This window comes from Lissotriton vulgaris, chromosome 1_1 (genome assembly GCF_964263255.1).
Source record: "Lissotriton vulgaris chromosome 1_1, aLisVul1.2, whole genome shotgun sequence".
Taxonomy (NCBI): domain Eukaryota; kingdom Metazoa; phylum Chordata; class Amphibia; order Caudata; family Salamandridae; genus Lissotriton; species Lissotriton vulgaris.
Genome location: NC_141685.1, coordinates 554,643,758 through 554,665,867, shown reverse-complemented (window position 1 = coordinate 554,665,867; position 22,110 = coordinate 554,643,758). Strand labels below are relative to the sequence as shown.

The following is a 22,110-nucleotide window of genomic DNA, read 5'->3' as shown; positions in this document are numbered from 1 at the left end:
CTGTCTCGTTACCATAATCAACCATGGTTAAAAAAACATAATATACAAGTGCTATTATTTGAGCAATATAATGGAAGCAATAGGAAAAGTGTAGCCTTTCCTATGTGCACTCATCTGACTAATGACTATACGCCTCAATACATTGGCAGAATTCTGTACATCATGACTAAATGTTACAATCAACCAAGGGCTGATGAACATGGGCTTATCAATATGTGACTGCCACAATAGCAATAACTAGAGGGACTGACCATTAGCCCGTCCCTCTATAATCTGAATGAGCTCTAAGGAGTAGTTGATGTTCTCCATTTCTGACTTACAAATGTGTCTTAAGTGTGTTATGGGTAATATGATATGTAATCTTGCCTGTATAGGCAACTCTAATATTATCTGCCAGATCAAATTTAAGGTCGTTAGCATGGTATTTGATGGGTGAGTTATACTTTGTCTGGCTGCTGTGTGAGCTATAGTTTGCAGTTTTGACCACAACTTATTCATTTAAATGGTTGTTCTGTTTTAATATGTAACTATACCTTCCCTTTAACTGGGCTTTTTTGTCTCTGAATTTTTTAAACATATATTTAAGGTTTTATACACTAAGCTACTGCTACGGCTTTTGATGAATGTTTCCTAATTTTTTATGAAAGTGATTCGATCAAATGAATACCAGTTTTTCTGCAGACAAACATGTTTTTTTTTTGTTTTTTTTAGAATTATGTTATTTGTTGACTTTGCCTTCCTGCAGGGTCACCACTAAACCTTTTGCCTTCATCCCTCCTGTTTTCCGATCCCTTGATTTATTAGCTTTTAGGAATTTGTGCACTTTACCACTGTTAACCAGTGCTTGTACTCACTCCTTTAAACATGGTAAAATTGGCTAACACCCAACTAGCATATTTCATTTACTTATATATATACTTATATATCCCTAGTACAGTAGTACACGATGTACCCAGGGCCTGTAAATTAAGTGCTACTAGCGGGCCTGCAGCACTTATTGTGCCCCCCACTTAAGTAACCCTTTAAACATACCTCAGGTCTGGTTTTGCAGCCTTGGTGCAGATTTAAACTAGCTACTGGACCTGGAAAAATAAACCTTTTGCCAGGCCAAAACCCCCTTTTTAGTACATATGGGTCACCCATAGGGTAGACCCTGACTAGCCCATAAGAGCAGGGTGCATTGTATTTAAATAGTCAGACATGCACTTTTAAGTTTTACATGTCCTGGTATCCCCATTTTCCACTACCACAAAGCTCCCGGAAGTCCCGTCCGATTCTACTCAGTCGGCAGTGACCTTCCAAATATTCTTGCTACCAGTCATATCGGTCAAGGGCCCTACCGGGTCGGAAGTATCGCCGGCAGAGCGACCTCCAATGTGTATACAGTAGCGTCTGAGCCTTGAAGATTCGCGCAAGTGATGAAACATGTGTGGCTGGCTGCTGTTTTACTGTTATGGAAATAAAGAACTGAAGATTTCAGTCCACACAAGATTCTGTCGTCTCTCTACCACCTTACCTTTTGTGACCTTTTGCTTGTCCTACGATATGATTACTGATTGAACTCTTATATGTGTGTGCATAGGGTATTTGTTTCATGCCTCACTTTCAAAACTGTCTCGTCGATGATTACAATCGATTCGTCGTCGAAGAAGGCTCTCACGTCGTCATCAGCAGCGTCTACAGCAGCCTAAGCCTTATGACGCCAAGTTACTTTTCGGTCAGCATGTCAATGAGGCACTACAAACGATGAAGAAAGATACCGACACGGCTCGGTCTTCGGGCACCTTACAGTTCCACAAACAGCGCTTTCGTGGTGCGCGCGGACGCTGCACCACCTCTTCTTTTCGTGGAGGATCAAATCAATACCGCTCCTATGGCCATGGAAATCAACAGTATTCCAACCGGCAGCAGCAGACCTCACGCCAACAAAATTCAATATCATACCGTGGAAAATCTTCCTATAGAGGTTCCACTTCCAAAAGGCAATGACTTACTTTTCCCGCGCAAATTTGGAGGTCGAATCTCCCTGTTCTTTTCTCAATGGTCCTCAATTACCTCGGACCGTTGGATATTGGACTTTGTATCAAAGGGCCATGCCTTGGAGAATGTAAAATTTCCTCCTCACACTCCTCCAACTGGTCCGCCTCCTGTGCACCTCAAAGAACTTTTCCAGCAAATTCACATCATGATTCAGAAAGGTGCCATCGAAGTGGTTCCCAAGACTCAGAGGAGAATGGGATTTTATTCCCGGTTTTTCCTCATCCTCCAAAAGACAGGTGACTGGCGTCCAATCCTCGATTTACGGGCACTGAACAAATTCCTGAAGTGCCAGTCCTTCCGCATGCTCACACTGATGGAGAACCTACGTCATCTCTGCAAGGACGACTTCATGACCACCATCGACCTCCAGGATGCTTACTTTCATGTGCCAATACTTTCAGGGTGCTGCCTTTTGGCCTGCGCTCCGCCCTTCGTGTCTTCACAAAGGTTTTGGCCCGAGTAGTGGCTTACCTACGTCTTCAGGGTGTCCAAATTTTTCCATACCTGGACGATTGTCTCAAGACACTCAACTCTGTCAGGATCTGTTTCGTTCCCTCGGCCTTTCCATCAATGCCGAGAAGTCTCAGACCGACCCAGCTCGCTGCAGGACTTTTCTGGGCGCCACTCTGGATACGTCACTGGCCAAAGCATTCGTGTCTTACGAACGTCAGCTAACGGATTCTACACCTGGTGACCCTCCTTTGCTCAAAAAAGTCCGTTTCCGTTTGTATATTGAAATCTTTTCTGGGCATGGCGTCCTCGTGCATCTCACTGATACCAAACTGTAGACTCGGGAGTCGCCCAATTCAGGAAGAATTGGACGGGCAGTGGAGTCAGGTCACCGGCTCCTTCAACTATCTCGTTTGTGTGACCACCCAGATGCGGTCAGCTCTACAGTGGTGGGTGCAGCCGTCCAACGTGGCTGCCGGGACCTCTTTCCTCACCACAACTCCGGAACTCAGTCTGACCACAGATGCCTCCCTGGGGAAGGGTGGGGCGCGCAACTTCAAGGGCTGTCCATCAAAGGCAAATGGACTCAATCTCAACGCACCTGGCACATCAACAGATTGGAGTTGATGCCCATCTTTCTGGCTCTCAAATCATTCCGTCTTCTGAATCATGGGGAATCGGTGCTCATCCAAACAGACAATACCACCAGTATGCACTATGTGAACAAGCAGGGCGGCACCAAATCTCCTCTCCTGTCTCGTCTGGCACAAACTATTTGGGACTGGGTGCTTCGGCACCACATTACCCTGACAGCAGTTCATTTACCAGGCGTCTCGAACATCCTAGCGGATGCCCACAGCAGGTCCACATCCTCAACGCATGAGTGGGAGCTCCATCAGCCGACTCTGGACTTCATCTTTGGCGTTGGGTCATCCACCCATAGATCTCTTTGCGAGACCAGCGAACCGGAAATGCTCGTCCTTTGCAAGTTGGCTTCCCCATCCAGAATCGTCCGGGAATGCCCTTTTGATGGACTGGTGCGGTCTATTCGCTTACGCCTTTCCGCCGATTCCACTGGTTCCTCAAGTGTTGTGGAAGATGAGGAGACAGCCGTGCCGCATTCTCCTGATCGCTCCCAGATGGCCTCGACAAGCGTGGTTCTCGGAACTGCTGCTTCTTTCTCAGAGCGAACCGATTCTCCTGCAACCTCGAGCGGACCTCCTCACAATGGACGAGGGCCTGATCTGTCATCCGGACCCCTCCTCTCTCAGATTATCAGCCGGGAACCTGAGCACCTTCAATTTGCCCATTTGAACATCCCGTCAGATTGCAGAGACATTCTTGCCAATGCCAGAGCTCCATCTACAATAAAGACTTATAAACTCAAGTGGAAAAGATTATGTCACTGGTGCATGGCTGCCAACATTCACCGTGTTCATTCTACTCTAGCTCAGCTTCTTCTGTTCTTTCTAGAGCTGGCACAGTCAGGGCTTTCCCACTCCACTTTGAAAGTTTTCTTGGCGGCTATTTCTCGCTTCCGGCAGGATGGCTCCTCCTCTCTCAGCTCTTTCAGAATCATTCTTCAGTTCTTCAAAGGACTGTTCAGGAAGTTCCCGCCCATTAGGCGTCCTCCCCCAACCTGGCACATCAACATTGTTTTGACACAATTAATGAAGGCTCCATTCGAGCCTATCCACAAAGCAGATTTAAAATGTTTAACTTGGAAAGTGGCTTTTCTCCTTGCTTTAACCTCTTCACGTCGCGTGAGTGATGTTCACGCCTTTACCATTAAGCCTCCTTTTCTACAATTCAAATCGGACTGTGTAGTGCTTCGTACAAACCCGGCCTACATGCCTAAGGTTCCCACTAACTTTCACCTCAAAGAGCCTGTTTTCTTAAAGACTTTCTTTCCAAACCCTCAAACTCCAGCGTAGCAATGTTTACATTCTCTGGACGTTAAGCGATGCCTTAAATTTTACATCGATGGGACGGCACCCATTCGCAAAACTGATCAGCTGTTTGTAGCCTACGGACGCATGTGCAAGGGTCGTTCTGTCACCAAGCCAACTATTGCACGTTGGATTTCTTCGGCAGTTTCCTTCTGTCACCAGAAGGTTGGCAAGCCTCTTCAATCCTCGGTGGGAGCTCATTCTACCAAGGCGATGTCATCCTCTACTGCCCTGTTTGCTGGTGTGCCGATTCATCAAATTTGCCGAGCAGCTACGTGGTCCAGCAGGCGCACTTTCACGAAACATTATTGCCTTGAAACGCTCAACGAAGCCGATACAGCAGTGGGACAAGCAGTGCTTAGTAATCTTTTTAACTAAGGTGAGCCTCTGCTTTCTACCCTCCACCTATATGGTCTGTGTAATGATACAGTTGTTATTATTATTATCTTTTCTCCTGGCTATGCTATGCTATTGGTGCATCTTCTTACCTATGCATTGCTGATTTTGCTCTTGCTGCCAACTATTACTGCTCACTATTCTATTCAAGCATGTGAATCTATAAAATACACTCTAATACTTGAGAAGAACAATTGTTACTTACCTGTAAACAGGTGGTTCTCCAGTATTGGTGTCTTTCATAGATTCACATGCGACCCGCCCGCCTCCCTGTAGAGGCTCGCTTCTCCTCCTAGACTCTTTTTGTCACTCTTGTGCTACAAAAATCTGACGGCCTGAGCCTCTGAGGAGAAGGTTCTGGAGGGGTGCTTGCGCCTGATTGGCTGTAGTTTAGACTAACATAATGACAGGGATATGTTACAAATGTTTTTCTCTCTTGCCATGTATTCCTATGTGGGAATTATGACCCTGTATTTGCAACTATTTCTAGTGTGTATTTTTATGTGTTATGTTTTTACATACATATTTTATTGGGATTTTATTGCTATTTTATTTACCGTGGGACTCCCACTTCAACGACGGGGAATATTCAAGCAGGTGAATCTATGATAGACACCCTAATACTGGAGAAGTAAATGTTTTACTCTTTAATATGCAGCACCCTGCCTTAGGACTCGATAGGTCTGCCTTAGTAGTAACTGATATTTATTCAAAAGGGAGGACTGGGCTTTGCCATTGCGTTAAAAGGCCAAAATTGAGTTGGGAGTGGCAGTCTGGGAGATGTATTACTTTGTCATGCTAGTGGTAGCACAACTAGTACTGCAGTCCAAGAGAGACACTTTAACTTCCAAACCCGAGGTACCCCTTATATCATATACTATAGGCTTACAAGTAAGTTAGCTTATGTTAATTAGATATAAGCCAATTACACATACAATGTTAAAGTGTCCTGATCAGCAGGGTTTGGGGCATTTAAGAGCCATTACACCAGTGTACAGTAGTCAAAATAGGGGCAAAAAGTGGAAGGGAACCTGGAAAAAGCCTGTTTCCTCACATATTAGTACTCCCTAACTAGCACTCTCTAACAGTAGAAGTGATACTTTTCAAATCTTTAAATTTAAAAACGCTACCGCTTACCCTTTAAATACATACCTGCATCCAAGTGGACTGCTTAGCTTATTTTCTGCCTTTATTAACGACAGCTTGCTTTCCAGAGTTTTAAGTTTCAGATTGTTGTGAGTGCCTGCAAAAAGAGACATTGTACTTCAGATATGTTCACAAAGTAGTTTATATTTTAACAGACCACTTAAGCCTGTTTCTAAAATGTAAAGATACCGTAATATCTGAAAAGCTCATAATATGTTACTTTTCTTCCTCTGTTTTTATAGTGAATGGTTTTACTGGCTATACATAATAAAAATTAATATCCCAACAATACCCAACAATCATTGCAAGGAAAATGAATATGCTTAATTAATCAAACTAGAAGAGGATCTATTCCTATAAACTCAGAAGGTCAGCAATGGACAGGATTTGGCCGGACACCCGGAAGGCAATTAGACCACATTGATTCGGTAATGTATGTCTTGCAGACCTTCCATTTCACACAGTGTAATTGCATGTTACATGATATTAGTCCCTTCACACAGTCACCCAACGAATAAAAACGATCACATGGTATTCACACAATTGGTACACTGGAAACCTCTGCAGAGAGCAGATTTTGAGCAAATTGGGCAGAGGCCCTACGCAGTCAATGTCCATTGCGAGGTGTGGAACCTGCCCAGGGCATCAACTGCAGCCTCATAAGCTTTATTTATTAGCACTGGAGGAGGTGGTGGTGAGTTTAAAGTGTTTTGGCCCGTGCCTGGAGTTATCCTGCACCCTCTAAGTCCCTCTCCCTTCTTATACAATTACTCATTTTCAGATCTGGTCCTATGTACACACCTGGGGCCGTATCATGATGGGCTTTACTTGCATACTGCAGAGCCAGTGCCTGTTTGATGTATGTATCTGCAACTCATAGACGAAATTCATTTAAACCAATATTTCTCTGAAATAGTGCTTTATTTTTAGACAGCACAGAAATAGGCAAACCTTACGCAAAGTTTCCGAGCTGTTATGTCTAAAAATAAAGCATTAAGGGCCTGATTACAATTGGGTCAGTGTACTCTGACCCCTGTGTAAACTGTTTGCGCACTGAACATAATACGAGTTTTGAGTTATCCATCTAATTCAATAATTATCAGATGCATTAAATATCTCAACCTTTGTTAAATTTCGGCATATCAAAACTACCGAAATTTAACATAGGAAATGTGTTTTGTATTTATCATACTATTCGTATTTTGGTGCATTAAATGCCAAAATCTGAGCGTTATTCCATGAAAACTCATAATAGGCACTATTTATCACCCTGGATAAATAACGTACAATAGGCTATTGTTATTTGTGTGGTGCAAGAAATAGCAGCTTGTTCACCTTGTTTCCCAGATGCACACGTAATCAGGCCCTTATTTAGAGAAATATCGATTACATGAATTCACTTTATGCACTGCAGGTGCTTAAACTTGCACTGCAACTGCAAAGATACGGTCCCTGCAGTGGATTACTTTGTGTCTGACACAACCCACCAACCATTAGAAACTGTCTTATATTGAGTATCTTTAATCCGATTTCACAGATTGTCCTACCACGTCTCCCTCAACTTGTTCATCGCAGTAAACTCCATAGGGGCCCATACGCTACAAAGTTCAGTAATGGGTCTAACCTCTTCACTCATCAATATTGCATTCAAATTTTGCACTTCTAGTTCCTTTGCAAGTGCAAGCAAGGCTTTGTCAATGAAGCCACAGTACCAGCATTGGCCATAAAGGGGTGTGATATACATTACGGGGAATTTCTTAAGAATGTGCGATAATCATCGCCAAAATAGGCTAACGCAATTTTTCATATTGCCGTCTATCGCGGGAAAATAACTCTGTGTTAACGTTGTATTCACAAAATGGCAGTAACATGCAATAGTTTGCCGATAACGCATAAAATGTCCAAGTTAAAATTATCAGGACAGTGATAAAGATCTAAAGCTGAACGTGAAAAAAGTGGTGATGGGCCAAACCGCAATAAAAAAAATCAGCGATAAGCTGCGCCAGGCCTGCAATTCACACACGTCAGGTGGGAAAAATCACTATAAAAGCAGAAAAACCCCACAAACAAAACTAAAATCAACTGCGAAGCACAATGGAGGTAGCCGGAGCAAGTACAAAGGACAACCAGAACCCCACAAGCCCCACGGAGGACCAGCCTGGGACCTCGGGGTAAGAGAAGAAGAAGAGGAAGACGCAATTCAGTCTGCAGAAAAACAAGATCCTGATACCGGAAGTGATAGAAGACCATCAACTACTGTTCGTCACCTCCACTGTGTCATTGGCAACAAAAAAATAGAATATGGCAGTCCATCGTGGACAAGGTGAATGCAGTCAGAGTACTGGGGAGGACAATGGAAGAGGTTAAGAGGCGCTGGAAAGATGGGAAGCGCAAAACCAAGCAGAAACTCAGCAACAACCAGAAGGCAGCAATGCATCTGGAGGTGGGAGTTCAGTGCCACAGGAGGAGCTGGATGAGATGGAGGAAATGATTTCCACAGTCATCAGTGTTGAGACGGTGGCAGGAGTTGGGGGACCGGACACTGCTAAACATGACCTGACACAACAGCAACAGGGCTAGTAACGACCAGGGACAGGGGGCACGGGGTGGAGATGGGCACAGTGGCATATATGCACAATAAAGTATAGCACAGTGAACGCCCACAATGACTTTGGATTATGTCCCTGATCCCCTTGGCACACTGCAGCACACCTAGAAATAGCAAGTAGGCCCTGTCGACTTTGTGCCCGGAGGGGGCCATTCCCACACATCACCAATTTTACAACCAACCCATGCACATGTGCCAAAACCAGCTAAGCGGAGTGTCTGTGAGCTACACTGACAATGCAAGTGACACTGCATGATGAATAGCATGGCTGCAGTCAATATATCATGACATTTTGCACGCCACGACACTGAGGTGGCTGAGTGTGGACCACATCCGTAAATGAGCAGGTCACACTCTGACACATCCACGTGCACAAACAACCTCTGACGTCAACAACACATCTGCGGACAAACCATGCCCCAGAGTCCCAAATCCCACAAAGAGCCCAATTTAGCTAAGTATGCATCATCTCAGCACTGTATAAGCAACAGACGTCAAAGGCACACTGCCTGAAAAGGATAAGGGGCAGCAAAATCAGAGCTGCAGAGGCGACTCTCCCAAAATGTAGCACACACAAATAACATTCAGGGCACATCAACATTGACAACAATGTGGTACAAACTGCAACACATTCACAACAGAACAGAGGACACAACTGGTGCCGCTTGTGTATAGAAACTGACCAATCACATTTGGCATAGCAGAGAAATATGTACAAAGTACAAACACACATTTGTGATGTAGTCAAAATGACCACTGTCCTGCATTAAAAAGGCAGCTCCTCCCAAACAGTCACAATGTATATTGTCATGCAGTCTGCATGTAAACTTGTACAATACATCAACATACATGTGAACACAATGTTAAACTGCATCTCCCCTTCACATTGCGGAGGGAAAATCAACACCTCCTGCAGAGCAGACAGAAAATCTCTTCACTGACGACAAAGAGGACCTCCACACCTTCGACAACAACACCCTCCAAGAGCCCATGGACAGCTTCGGCACCCCATCTCCTGGTGCAGGGCAGCCCAGCTGTATTGAGGAGACTCACCCCCTGCACAGACCACACAGCAGGAAACACCCAATACCAAGGCTGTCTCCCAGGACCCCCACGAACAACACATGGCCTTCCAACACCGTGTGTTGGGGTGCCAGGAGAAGATGGCTAATCAGGTGCGGTGGGGTTCGACCTCATAGTGTTGTATGGTGTTTTAGATTCTGTATGAATTTTCCATATTCATGCCCTTATATAGGTACAATTCATGTTGCCCTTATATAAGCATAGAAATCAAGCCCATATTTAGGCATAGCCCATGCTACCGAAATAAAGCATGGCTACTTCCATCCGTTCATCTACGTCACAACGATTACTTGGAAAACCAGACTCTTAAGCCGTTAGTTATCTATTGTTTCCAGGACTCTGAAGATAGTTATTCCTGTCCCAGGGAAACAAAGTTGTCATGTTTATGCAGTTGTCAGAAACAAATCTCTTCTTGTGTATTCAAGAAAGTTGCTTGTGACCTCTGAGCTAGTTCGCACTCACTATTAATTTTAATATTTTCAATAGAGACCTACTGACCTAAGTCCTACGTCATATATATAGGATGCTGTACCCATTGTAACTTCAAGTCCCACGGCAGAGCCCGCATATGCCATCTTGAGTGTCTTACCAACAGGATGCAGGAGGCCATGAGGCCCAACAGCCTCAGATTCAACTTCACCAAAATCCAGGATAGAGGCTGAAATAACGGAATCATAACCTGAATATCCTGGACTCGCTGCTCAGGAGGATAAGCCCAAAACTGCACTGTGTCCAGAACAGCTCAGATGAAAGGGAGCGTCAGAGAAGGAGTCAGGTGTTTATAGAGAACCCCAGCGAATGCAGGAGGTCTGCCGTAGTCTGAAGGTGGGAGACAACTGCCTGGGGTGAGGATGCCTTCAAAAGCCAGTCGCCAAGGTAGGGGAAGACGGAAACCCCTAATCTGCGCCGCTGAGCCGCAACCATCGTCATTACCTTGGTGGACACCCGAGGGGCTCTGGTAGTGCCGAAGAGGAGCACGGTAAACTGAAGGTGCTCATGGCCTACCATGAACCATAGATAACGCCTGTGGCCCTGCAGTTTGGGAATGTGAAAATAGGCATCCTGCAGGTCCAACGCTACAATCCTGTCTCCTTGGTCTAAGGCAGACAAGCCTGCCTCATAGCCCTCAGCACTTTCTTCCTTAAGAGACCAAGGCACGCTGCACTTTGCTCTCGTTGGGGGGCCAAGGCACGCTGCACTTTTTACATGCCACGTCCCGGAGAGGAGACTACTTTAATTCCCATACGGCTAATTGCCAGGAGGCGCTACCGTCATCAGTTTGCGCCTGAAGGCGAATAAGAACAGCCCAGGGCTCCCGCGGCACGGGATGCCCTCATAGCACTCAGCACTTTCTTCCTCCAGAGAAAAAAGGCATGCGGCACTTTACTCTCGTTGGGGGGCCAAGGCACGCTGCACTATCCCTCGCTGGGGGCTAAGTCACGCTGCACTTTTTACACGCCGCATCCCAGAGAGGAGAGTACTTCAATTCCCACAAGGCTTAGCGCCAGGAGGCACTACTGTCATCCCTTCACGCCCAGAGGCACATAAGAACAGTCCAGGGCTCCCTCAAAGACTGAATGAGACAGGGCTGGGCCATACCATTGTCTATTGACCTTACATTGTTTGGGGACGATTATCACTGTTCCTTCTCTAAGGTACCGTGAAACTAATGTATTTTAACTTAACTGAGGGTCTGTATATTTATTTATTTATTAAATTTGTAAGGCGCAACAGCTACCCTAAAAGAGTTTACCGGTGCTGTATCGCAGCAGGGTCCAGAATGAGAAGGCCTAAGTCCATAACAGGGCAAGGGGTTGTAGGGACATTGGATGCCTTTTTATTAAGGGCTGAATCGGCTCTTATACATGAGACATAACTCACTGAGTGGAGACTATCCCTAGAACCCCAAAGTTCCATTAATCGAACTGTATACTCTGTATCCTCCGCCACTGTGTTACCATCTAACAATGGAGATATTTCTTCACACAATAAGATATCAGACTCCATGGCCTCGGCCCCCAAAATCACATATGCCTCAGAGATTGCTGAGAAACCACTTAGGCCAATTTTATTACCAAGGGTCAGAAAACAAAGATAGCACATGGGTACAGCCTCGCACCGCCACCCAAGAAAAGGAAAGGGCAGGGCACCCATAAGCAAAGTCAGCTTTTGCTGCAACATCCAGGACGTAAAGTTAGCCCACCCGACAGTGAACCCAACCAGGGACCGATTTCGGCATCAAAAGGCGGCCCTATAGCGGAAACATCACATACTCTGGCGAAAGAAGATCTTCTGGGAAAGCTAGAGTTAATGTTATCAGCCCTACTGGACCCAATCGTGCAAAAGCTAATTCAAATTGAAGCTAGGTTAGACAATTTTGATAAAAATCCATGACTAGTACCCCTTTAATATCCTCCGATAACTGTCGGAGTAGGGGTGAGGCCACTTCTATAAATAATCAAACTGAGAACTTTGAAATAAATAGGGGCCTGTCTCGGTCTAACTTCCCCTTAAGGCCTAGTAATACTGCAACTGAAGCTAGTAATTTGGCTAAGAATGACCTGTCATCTGCTGCACCAAATAACATTGAGACCCCAATTGTCCCGGGTGGGGCAAGCCGGGGATATGCTTTGTCCACACACGGCTCAAATAGGGCCCTTAATGATAGGGATGACTATACTCAACCTGAGAGAGCCCAGTTTTTAAGCACTCTGAGGGGCCAGTCTTCTGATCAAAGGGTCCATTCCAGCCCAACCACTAACTTACATCTACCCCCTGAAGTAACCCCGTACACTGTGGTGCTGGCCAACGCTCCAACTGCATTGTCCAGCAATAATGAGCACTGGTCATCATTGAGGAACAAATCCCTTCATTTTCTTAGTGCAAGGACTTGGATAACCAATTCACTTCTCTTTTCAGAATTTAAGATGGCACATAGGATTGCCTTGGTTTGAAGGTCTAGAAAGTCACTAGCTGGGTACTGTGTTGTGTTGTCATACAGGTCCCCAGGTTTGGTACAGTCAACATTAGAAAGGGTTGGTAATGGGCCAGTTAGGCCAAATGAGATAGCCATACTACCCTTGGGGTAGTTTTACCCAACATCCAGACATCTATGGTATACTGCAGAGGAAGAGAGGTTTAGTCAGGGTAGTCAGCTAAATTACACAATTCTAATAAGTAACCACTTTGATATTTTAAATCCATTACAAGATATTGATTGACTGGCATCCCAGAGTTATTGTTTTAGATCTGAAGTCGAGAGACTTGGGTATTCTGGAGACACAGTGTTAAGGCTGGATAATAGATCTCTAACAACAACAGAGCAGGAAAATGCCATGCCACTTATGGCCTCTATGGAGAAGGAAGCCCAGGTCATTGACCTTACTCCTCGGAGTAAGGCTCCTCCCCTTGAATTATCTAATACTTAGGCTATGGCCCAGTCACAGTTCTGTTAGGTGACTGTAACCTCCACAATTTCGTGGTACCCAGACTCCCTTGTATGAATGTGAGTTCTGGCTGTAGCCTTGTATCCTGGAACATATCAGGTCTACGCTCTAAGATTAATAATCCCCAGTGGTCTAATTTTCTATTAAAACACGATATTCTATGTTTTCAGGAAACTTGGCTAAAGGAATCCCTGCATATAAATGGTTTTAAAACATTTGATACTCATGCTGTAGGGGGTTTACATGGTAGAGCCAAACGTATGCTCTGCACATACATATATAAAAAGCGAAACATGAATAAGATTGAGTCTTATCATGAGTCCCCCTATTATCAAATACTTATATTGCACTCCAATGTTTCTTACTGCATTGTACTAGTTAATTTCTATAACAATATTACCTTAGATAGCTTTTCTACTGTGGTTAATAAACTGGGTAATAAACTAAAAACCCTGTGCAATGTAAATGCTATAGACAAGATGTTAATATTTTCCGGCGATTTTAACTGTGCATTGTGCCCTTACGAGGATGATATAATATGTGGTTTTACGTTGAAGAAGTTATAAGTAACCCCCACTTTTGCCATTCTAGCTCAGGGGGGCTGTTCAATGAATTGGTTTTTAACCTGGAACTAGGATTTGCAAATGAATTATGTGCTAGACCTGCTCCTATGCCGCAGACCTTTATTGGCAGAGGCCTATGTTCGACAATAGATTATATATTGTTGTCAAACACACATGCATTTAGGCTGCATTCTTTTACAGTTGATGTCAATCCACTGAGCGATAATTTTTCTCTATGTATTTTGATATTACTTCCTACTACTAAATCAGGAAGAAATTAACAGGTTGATCAGGCTCTAGCAAATGTAAAAATTGACAAAGTTAACGGATACACTCTCCGCTGGAATATGGTGGACCCGATGTGGTTGTAAAACAACTGGTTACTAAGGGCCAGATGTAGGTAAGTATATTTTACTGATTCATAAATACCGAATTTTACCGATTCGGTATTTATGAATTGGTAAAATAGAAGGTGTGAGATTTAGGAAGAATCGGTAATTGAATTACCGATTCTGTAAGAATCGGTATTTACCGAATCGGTAAATACCGATTCGGTAATGCCCATTGATTCCTATGGTGTTTTTGTCAGGGGAAACCCAATCAACCCTTGTAGGCTTGGGCAGTATATAGTTCAAAACATAGGGTGCTACAAGGGATTTATTTTAAGAATATTTTATATGAGTTATTGAGTGGTGTCCCAGTCACACACTCCTTTGTATCCTGAGGATATCAATCTTGTTTGACACAACATAAATTCATGGAAGGTTGGAAGAGACAGAGCACAAAAGAGGTTAAAAACACCTCTAAGTTTCTGGATCTTGACCTCCTTTTGAACACTATCCGAACCTTTGAGCTCTTACTAAAGAGCTAACTAATTTGTAAATGTGTGCACAGGACTTGTTTTCATGTATCCAGTAAGGGAATTCTCTTACCTATGCAGGGGCTGTTTGCTGTTTGGGTTTGTTCCCCTGACATGTGAGGCTATTTCAACAGAAGGGGAATTTGAGGAGCACTGTATTAATTAGAAGCACATTTTAATGAACCCTTTCTGTGACATTTTGTTATTTCTGATAGTAACAGTGGTATACAAAAGTACCTGAGCGAGTGTTAAAAGTTGACAAAGATGTAAAGTTTTCAGCCTTTAATAATTTCTCATCTTCAAAATCATCCCAAACGTCTTCCCCCAGGTCAAATGTCACATTAAATTCTCCTGATGATCTTGAGCCCTTTTTATCAGCATCAGTCAAGTTTGTCATAAAAGAACTGCAAGAATGTATATTTAATGGTGGCGTCTGAGAATTTTTTGGGGTTGAAACAATAGAAGGTTTCCAAATAGAAAAATCTGAAACAAAGAAAAACAAGAAAAAGCTAGTGGAAATATTAAACAAGCATTGGCAAAGTTAACAGACCTGGCCTAGCCAGAAGTTAATTTAATGTGAATGCATTCAAAATAGGCATTGTGGTCATTGTTGTACACCCTGAACTTTTACAGATGTAGAATATCAGGACTGCTATAGAACAATGCTTCCCAAACATTTTAGAACCATGACCATATTTTTAGAGCAACAAACATTTGCAACTCACCTAGCTTTAATCGACTTGAGGGGGGCAATTTTTTAATTTAACTACAGCATCGTGTGGTAGTGCACTATAATTTACAGACCGCACACTTTCCTTCAAATAACCACAACATTTACATAGAAATAGTTTTACTCGTGAAACTATGTTGCACACAAATGATAGTGTGGAAATCAAGTTTAATTGAATGTCTGTGCATCACCAAGTAAAGTGTCTTAATTTGTTTTGATCCTATTAAAATCTTTGCTTCCATCATACTTCAGAATCACATGGAAAAACTTACCTCATTTTTACTTTCATAACTGCGGAATGTGTATAGTTCATTTACAGCTATTTACATTTGTTGACTTACAAAAAAATTACATCCTATATATTTTTTGGGGATATTTTCCTTTCACTCCCTGTACCCAAGCAAAGATTGTCACATAATTCACTTTACTTTTATTCATCTGACTGCATTAGAGAAAGGAGTTTGTTAATACCAATCATTGTAAAAAACATAGGCAGCAGTTTGTCCAAAGACATAGCCCGACATTTGACCTCTGTTAAGATTTCGAGACATCTTGTATATACTTTAGCATATACTTCTTTGTGGGCTTACCGATTTTCATTGGTTTGTTTTGGTGTCCTTTAAAAATCCTTGCTTGGTAGTAGTCAATCTATCCGATGTGTCCCTCATTTTCAATCCAAGGAGCAGTGCCCCAGTCCATGTACCCTTTCACTTGTCTCATTGTAGCATCAGTTTTGGGTCTACTTTTCCCTTTTTCTAAGAGCATTTGACCAGATTGATGTTTCCCCCATCGTGTTACTGTTTGCCTGTGCGCTGACTTCTGTTTATGTAAACAAGGATGTTATTCTTGTTATCTCCACACATTTGCAGTGCATTCAAAGACCGTGATCAAATGGCAGACGCAAGGTCAATTTCTTTCTCTGAATTTAGGGTGAGAGGATTTCCCCGTCCCCCATACCCACCCCTCCTGCTTTGCTGCTTGCCTTTCTTTCCCGCTCATGTTTTTCTTACTCTTCTTAATGGCCGGTGCCTATCCCTTTTCCAATTGTCATGCTCTGCTGTGCCTTTAACTCTGCACTTTTTAATTTCCTCGTTGTTGGAAAAGTTCAGCTGTTGTGCTTCGATCGGATGCTGCTACGATGGGGGTGTTCTGCCGCTCAGTGAGTGCTTTACATGAACACTAGCTACATTACACACGTTCATATTAATTTTGTTCGGCATGGGACAATAAAGTAATTTACACGTAATCGCGCAATGTTGAGCCACCCCCACCCCCGTTATACTGACTAGAGCCATTTCATATCTATCTCACGACGACTCTCTCACCCAGATCGCAGATTTTTGCCATAGTTTTTTCTTTCACACTGGTTTCCAGCCACTTAATTTTGGTATTTTGAGTTGCCTGTAGTCACGGTCTACAACATGTTACACCATGTCTGACATCTTGTGGTGAGGTTTGACCTCTCTTTGCATATGTTTGTGTACTACTTGCTTCCACTTTATCAATCCCCCTTTATTGTGCATGTTTTCCCTTTCCTCCTCCTAATGCTTTCTCACTCCTTTCCATTATTTTTGCTCTACCTCCCCCCTCATTCTCTTTTAATACTCTCTCATATGTAACCCCCCCCACGCGGTATGTTTAATCTGCAGTATTCGATAAAAAATTTTTTTTAAATACAAATACATGGTTTCTTATTTCTATCTCTCTCTCTTGATTTTGTTTCTCTGTCACCATTTCTAATTCCTCTCAGTATAATTCTTTCTATTCAATTGCTCTCCGCAAATACTAACTAACTCTGTCTTTGTCGCATTTATTTATTTGCCCCTAAACAGACAAACAGACCCTCTTACCTGGTTCATTCTCTATCTCTTAACAATATATATATATATATATATATATATATATATACATATATACATATACACACACATATATATATATATATATATATATATATATATATACATTACATTATAACATTATACTGATTTCACACTCTGTCCACACAGTTTATAATATGCTGCATTACCAAATATGCAGACTGACCTCGAAATATAGCATTTCTTCATTCTCCCCTATCAGATGTCTCCAGCTGCTATAATAATTCAAATACTACTTCCCAGCATTCATCCTCCTATTATTTATATCCCGCCAAAAACTGAAATATATACATATTACAAAGAAGCAATACAACAGGCAGAAAAAAGTTACCAGCATTACAAACACACACAAATCCCCCCACATTTTTTTTATGTTTTTCCTTTTTTATTAGGTTTGTTAAGTAGTACAGAATATCTTCTTGGATATATATAAATAGGCAGAAATGCGCATAGCAACTTATTATAACTTTTCATCATGCGACACAGCAGCCACACTGCTCTAAAACATAACTTTAACACATTGACAGAGCCAATAGCTCTAGCTAAACACTTACAATGCCCCTAAGGCAAGACCTATTAGCTACGCCAAAGCTTGGCTTTCTAGGAAGATTTTTATAGTTTGGGGTTGAGGGATGGCCTCTCGCCCTGTTATCCTGGCAGCCACCATCCCAACCTTCCTGGCGCGTTAGTGACCCAGATATACGCCCTGAATATTGCTGTAACAAATAGTTCTTGGGTTGTGCTGATTTACCTTATGAGTTGTTTTTCCAAAGCATTACCTTCATCTGAAATAAATATCAGAGTAAAATAATTTTTCGGCTACTGTGCAGATCTGTAACCCTTTAAATGTCAATGCAGTCCTAACGCAAGAAATGTTATTAGGAATTTGAATTGCAAAACTGTAAATGTAAACATTCTTTTTGTATTCCCCGATTTTCTGAAATATGTTAGGCATTGAATAAAAAAATATTATTAAAATATTGATAATGTAGGTACGCAAGATATATATTCAGTGGCATTTTGATTTTTGGAGCCTGCAGTGAAGCATCAGAACTGGCTGAAGGGGTCACACAATACCACAACATGCAAATCCATCCGCATAAATCCACCACATACAACATATTTTAATATCTGATAATAACATGCCACACAACTCAACTACTTACACTTCAGCACATCATTCCACTACATGCCGCATAACCAACAAACCAATAAAATAAAGTACACATAATTGAGCTCAGCTACATGCCACAAAATTCCCATTCACCTAATACCACTCTGCTACATAATTCGACACCATACAATACTGCTCCATACCATTGCACATATTACCACTACACATCATGCCACATAATTCCACACAGCACCACACAATCCAATTCAATGCCACACAATTCTGCACCACACAACATATTCAAGTTTTTTTCAAGTTTTTATTTATTATGATAACGGAACTCTTTACGAGGTCCACATAAGAGACATAAAATATGCATACAAAAAGCATTAAACATAAAATGTCAACCATGCAATAATATGAAATACTCCACAATTTAAAAATGTTCCATCTTAATACAGATCCAGAAAACATTTGAAGAATTTGTACAGTTTAAAACAAAACATTTCATTTGGCGGATTAATCATAGCCGCCCGAAAAGCAGAGGCTGACAAAATGTTGAGTTGTAGGCAAATTGGTCTTAACCATCTTCGCCTAAAAGACATCAGAGCTGGACAAACGAAAATGACGTGAACCAAATCCTGGTCATACATCTCACAAAGATCACAGATTGCTGAATGGCCATACCATCTGGAATAAAGAGATTTCAACGGAAGCAAGTCCTGTCTTACTAAAAACACCATGCGTCTAACACAGTGAGGAATGTTCCATTGGGTGTACGGTTGAGCTTTCCTTAGTAGACAGGACTCAATAACAGGGGTAATACCTTTTTTCAACAACCGGAAATCTCTATCCAGTCTAAACCCAAGTTCCCACGTGGAGGACTTCGAAAGGGTTTTTAACTGATAGGAAGATAGAGAAAATAGAGCATCTTTATCTAATTGCAATATACCCATAGCATATCTAAAATTTTTTACAATCAAAGAATAGTTATTAAAATTTCCCAGCAATTCATTTTTTATAAGATGTCTTAAGGTATTGGGCTCACTTTTTGCAAGACTTACAACCCAGCGTATGATACCAGCCAAAGCTTGAACCCAGCTACTGCGTAAGCCGAGTTCCTGTCTTAAGGTAGCAGTTGAATTTGTAGTGCTATCAGATAATAAACTTCTAAAAAATTTTCCTTCCGAGGAATTTAGAAAGCTCCAATTTTTTTGGTCAATTAACTCTATTCCGTATAAAAGGGAGGCAGGTACTTTTGCTCTGAATACATCCAGTAAATAGAAAAATGCCTTCTACCTGTGGCTTTATACAAGGATGCCAAACTCTTTCCCTGCGCGATAGCCTTTCGGGAGTTATTGTCCATATGAGCTTTCTCGCTTAAATTGCTCGTGACAATTTTACCAAGGAAGGTATAAGAACTCACAATTTCCAATTTTTGACCCCCTACTACCCATGGAAAATTAGGAAATTTAGGTTTCTTCCTTCCAACCATGCACATCACTTTGCTTTTTGCAATATTTATCAATAAAAAATGGTTTCCAGCGTATTCATAAAGAGCTTGCAGACGATTATTCAGGCCCTTCGGGGTAAGATCGAGGATCAAAATATCATCTGCATACATAAGGCATGCAATCGGAACGCCCCCCAACATCGGGGCAATACCAGAGCATGCTGAGAGCGCTAGAGGAAGATCAACTGTGTAGAGTGAAAAGAGCAAAGGAGCCAAAAGGCAACCTTGCTTTAACCCGTTGGATGTGGGTATGATTCTAGATAAACCTCTTTCACCTCCCAGCAATACTCTGCACCAGGTATCAGAATAAAGGGCACGGATTAATTTAATGAGAAAAGGTGGCATCCCTAAATCAGTCAACTTTCTCCACAGCAATGTTCTATCCACTTTATCAAATGCAGTGGAGAAGTCAATAAAAGCACCATATACATGCCCACCGCGAACTTTCACATATTTTTCCGTAATAACCTGAAGTGCAGTCAAGTTGTCTAACGTTCCGTGCTTTTGCCTAAAACCAGTTTGTTCAAAAGGCAGAATTTTGAACTCAGTTACCCATTCGTTAATTAACGAGAGAATACATTTTGCGAAAACCTTACCGATGGCATCAAGCAAAGCAATTTGACGATAGTTTTGAGGAAGGTCTCTTGCCCCTTTTTTATATAAAGGAACAAGGATACTCCCTTTCCAGGAGGGGGGGACTATTCCGCTAGAAAAGCAAGATTTAAACACAGGAAAAAGGATTTTGCTCCATAGCTCACTTTGTTGTTTTAATACAGAGATAGGAACTTCATCAGGTCCCATCGCACCAGAGGAGCGCATGTTCTTAATAGCAAATTCAATTTCCTTTTCAGATGGAGAGTCATATACACGCGAGTCAACATGAGTTACAACATTATAAAATTGTGAATTATTATTATTACTGTACAAATTCTCAATATATTGGACCCAGATCTGTTCCTCAATGGCAATAGGCGTAGGACTGACTCTAGTACCACAGCCTTTGCCAATTATTGACCAGAATGTCTTGGCTTGGCCGTTATAAGAAGCTTCCCTAAGTTGACAACATATTCAAATTCCACATATTGGCACTGAGTGCCACATATTAAGCCACAGATAATTACACGCTACTCAATACAACTTAAATACACCCCATATAAATTCACCCTATGTCACATACCAGCAATCCACATAAATGCACTCCGCACCATAAGAAATAATTCCAATAAGTATAATTTTGCTCATCGCAACATAGTTCCATGCCACACAATTGAACTCCACACATTTCCAATACTCACCACATAATTCCACACTAAACCACATATTTCAAATACACAACACAATTCTACGACACACCACATACCTCCAATACACACCGCAGATTTACACATCATACTACAGCTAACAATTCAAATACAACCCTCATAATTCCATTCCACTCCACATACATCTACTACTCTGTAAACCAAAACACATAGGTAAAGGACATTTTCATTTACAACACCAATAGCTCAAACTCTCACAAATGTGGGACCTATTGCATTGCAAATGTTTGTTTCTAAAGGAAACAGGTGTCATGATCCATTTTCCTGACAATTAATCACTTTACAGATGGAAAAAAATAAAAGCTCCCAGGACACTCTAAAATGACGATTGTTGTACAGGATATTTGTACAAGGAAGGACACAGTTTCTTCCACAACGCTAGAGGTGCTGAGATTGAATGGATCTGTGGAAGGTAAGTACAGAGGATAGTACACCACACTAGGAGCTTTGTAGACATGTGTGCCAGATACGAAAGTGAACAGCATAGCTCTGAAGTATGGTAAAATAGTAAACTATAGCAAGTATGTACAGAGACGTTTCAAGGCATTGGCAAAGTGGGCTCTGGACAAGGGCCCCACCCTTTCAACCCCCTCCCCCGCCCGGGCTAGCTCTGTTATGCAGCCTGTTGCCCTGATGATCTTGTATGATTCTTAAAGAGAATGTTTTAAAAACGGTATTCCTTTAAAAAAAAAAATGTGGGTTATGTGTGAGATTCATTTACATCCATTTTGTAGAGAAATGTTGTATTTATGTTTAATGCTACATCCATAAAAGCATTTTGTTTAGCTTAAAGCGGGACTCACATATGAGAAGTGGGGTGGGGGTGGGGATCACAGAGATTACTTGCAATAATATTAGTGAGCTGCTGCTGTGTTACAATATTGAAAACACACGTCACTATCCCTAAATATCACTGGCGTAACGAAAATTGAGGGGGCCTTCCTGCAAGGTATGTAGAGGGGCCCCCTCCGGGCTCAATTTGGAGCTCTCCGGACAGAGTGCAGTGCCGAG

At 42.2% G+C, this 22,110-nt stretch overlaps 1 protein-coding gene across 1 annotated transcript in view; it reads right to left on the bottom strand.

The window, feature by feature from the left end:
* Window positions 1-22,110, bottom strand: part of HFM1 (helicase for meiosis 1) — a 2,890,879-nt gene that overhangs the window by 233,941 nt on the left and 2,634,828 nt on the right. The window contains exons 34-35 of the mRNA XM_086925623.1: window positions 14,778-15,023; window positions 5,988-6,078 (exon numbers count right to left, since the gene is read on the bottom strand). Of these exons, the coding sequence (XP_086781749.1) occupies window positions 5,988-6,078; window positions 14,778-15,023 (337 nt within the window). The remainder of the gene's footprint in view (window positions 1-5,987; window positions 6,079-14,777; window positions 15,024-22,110) is intronic.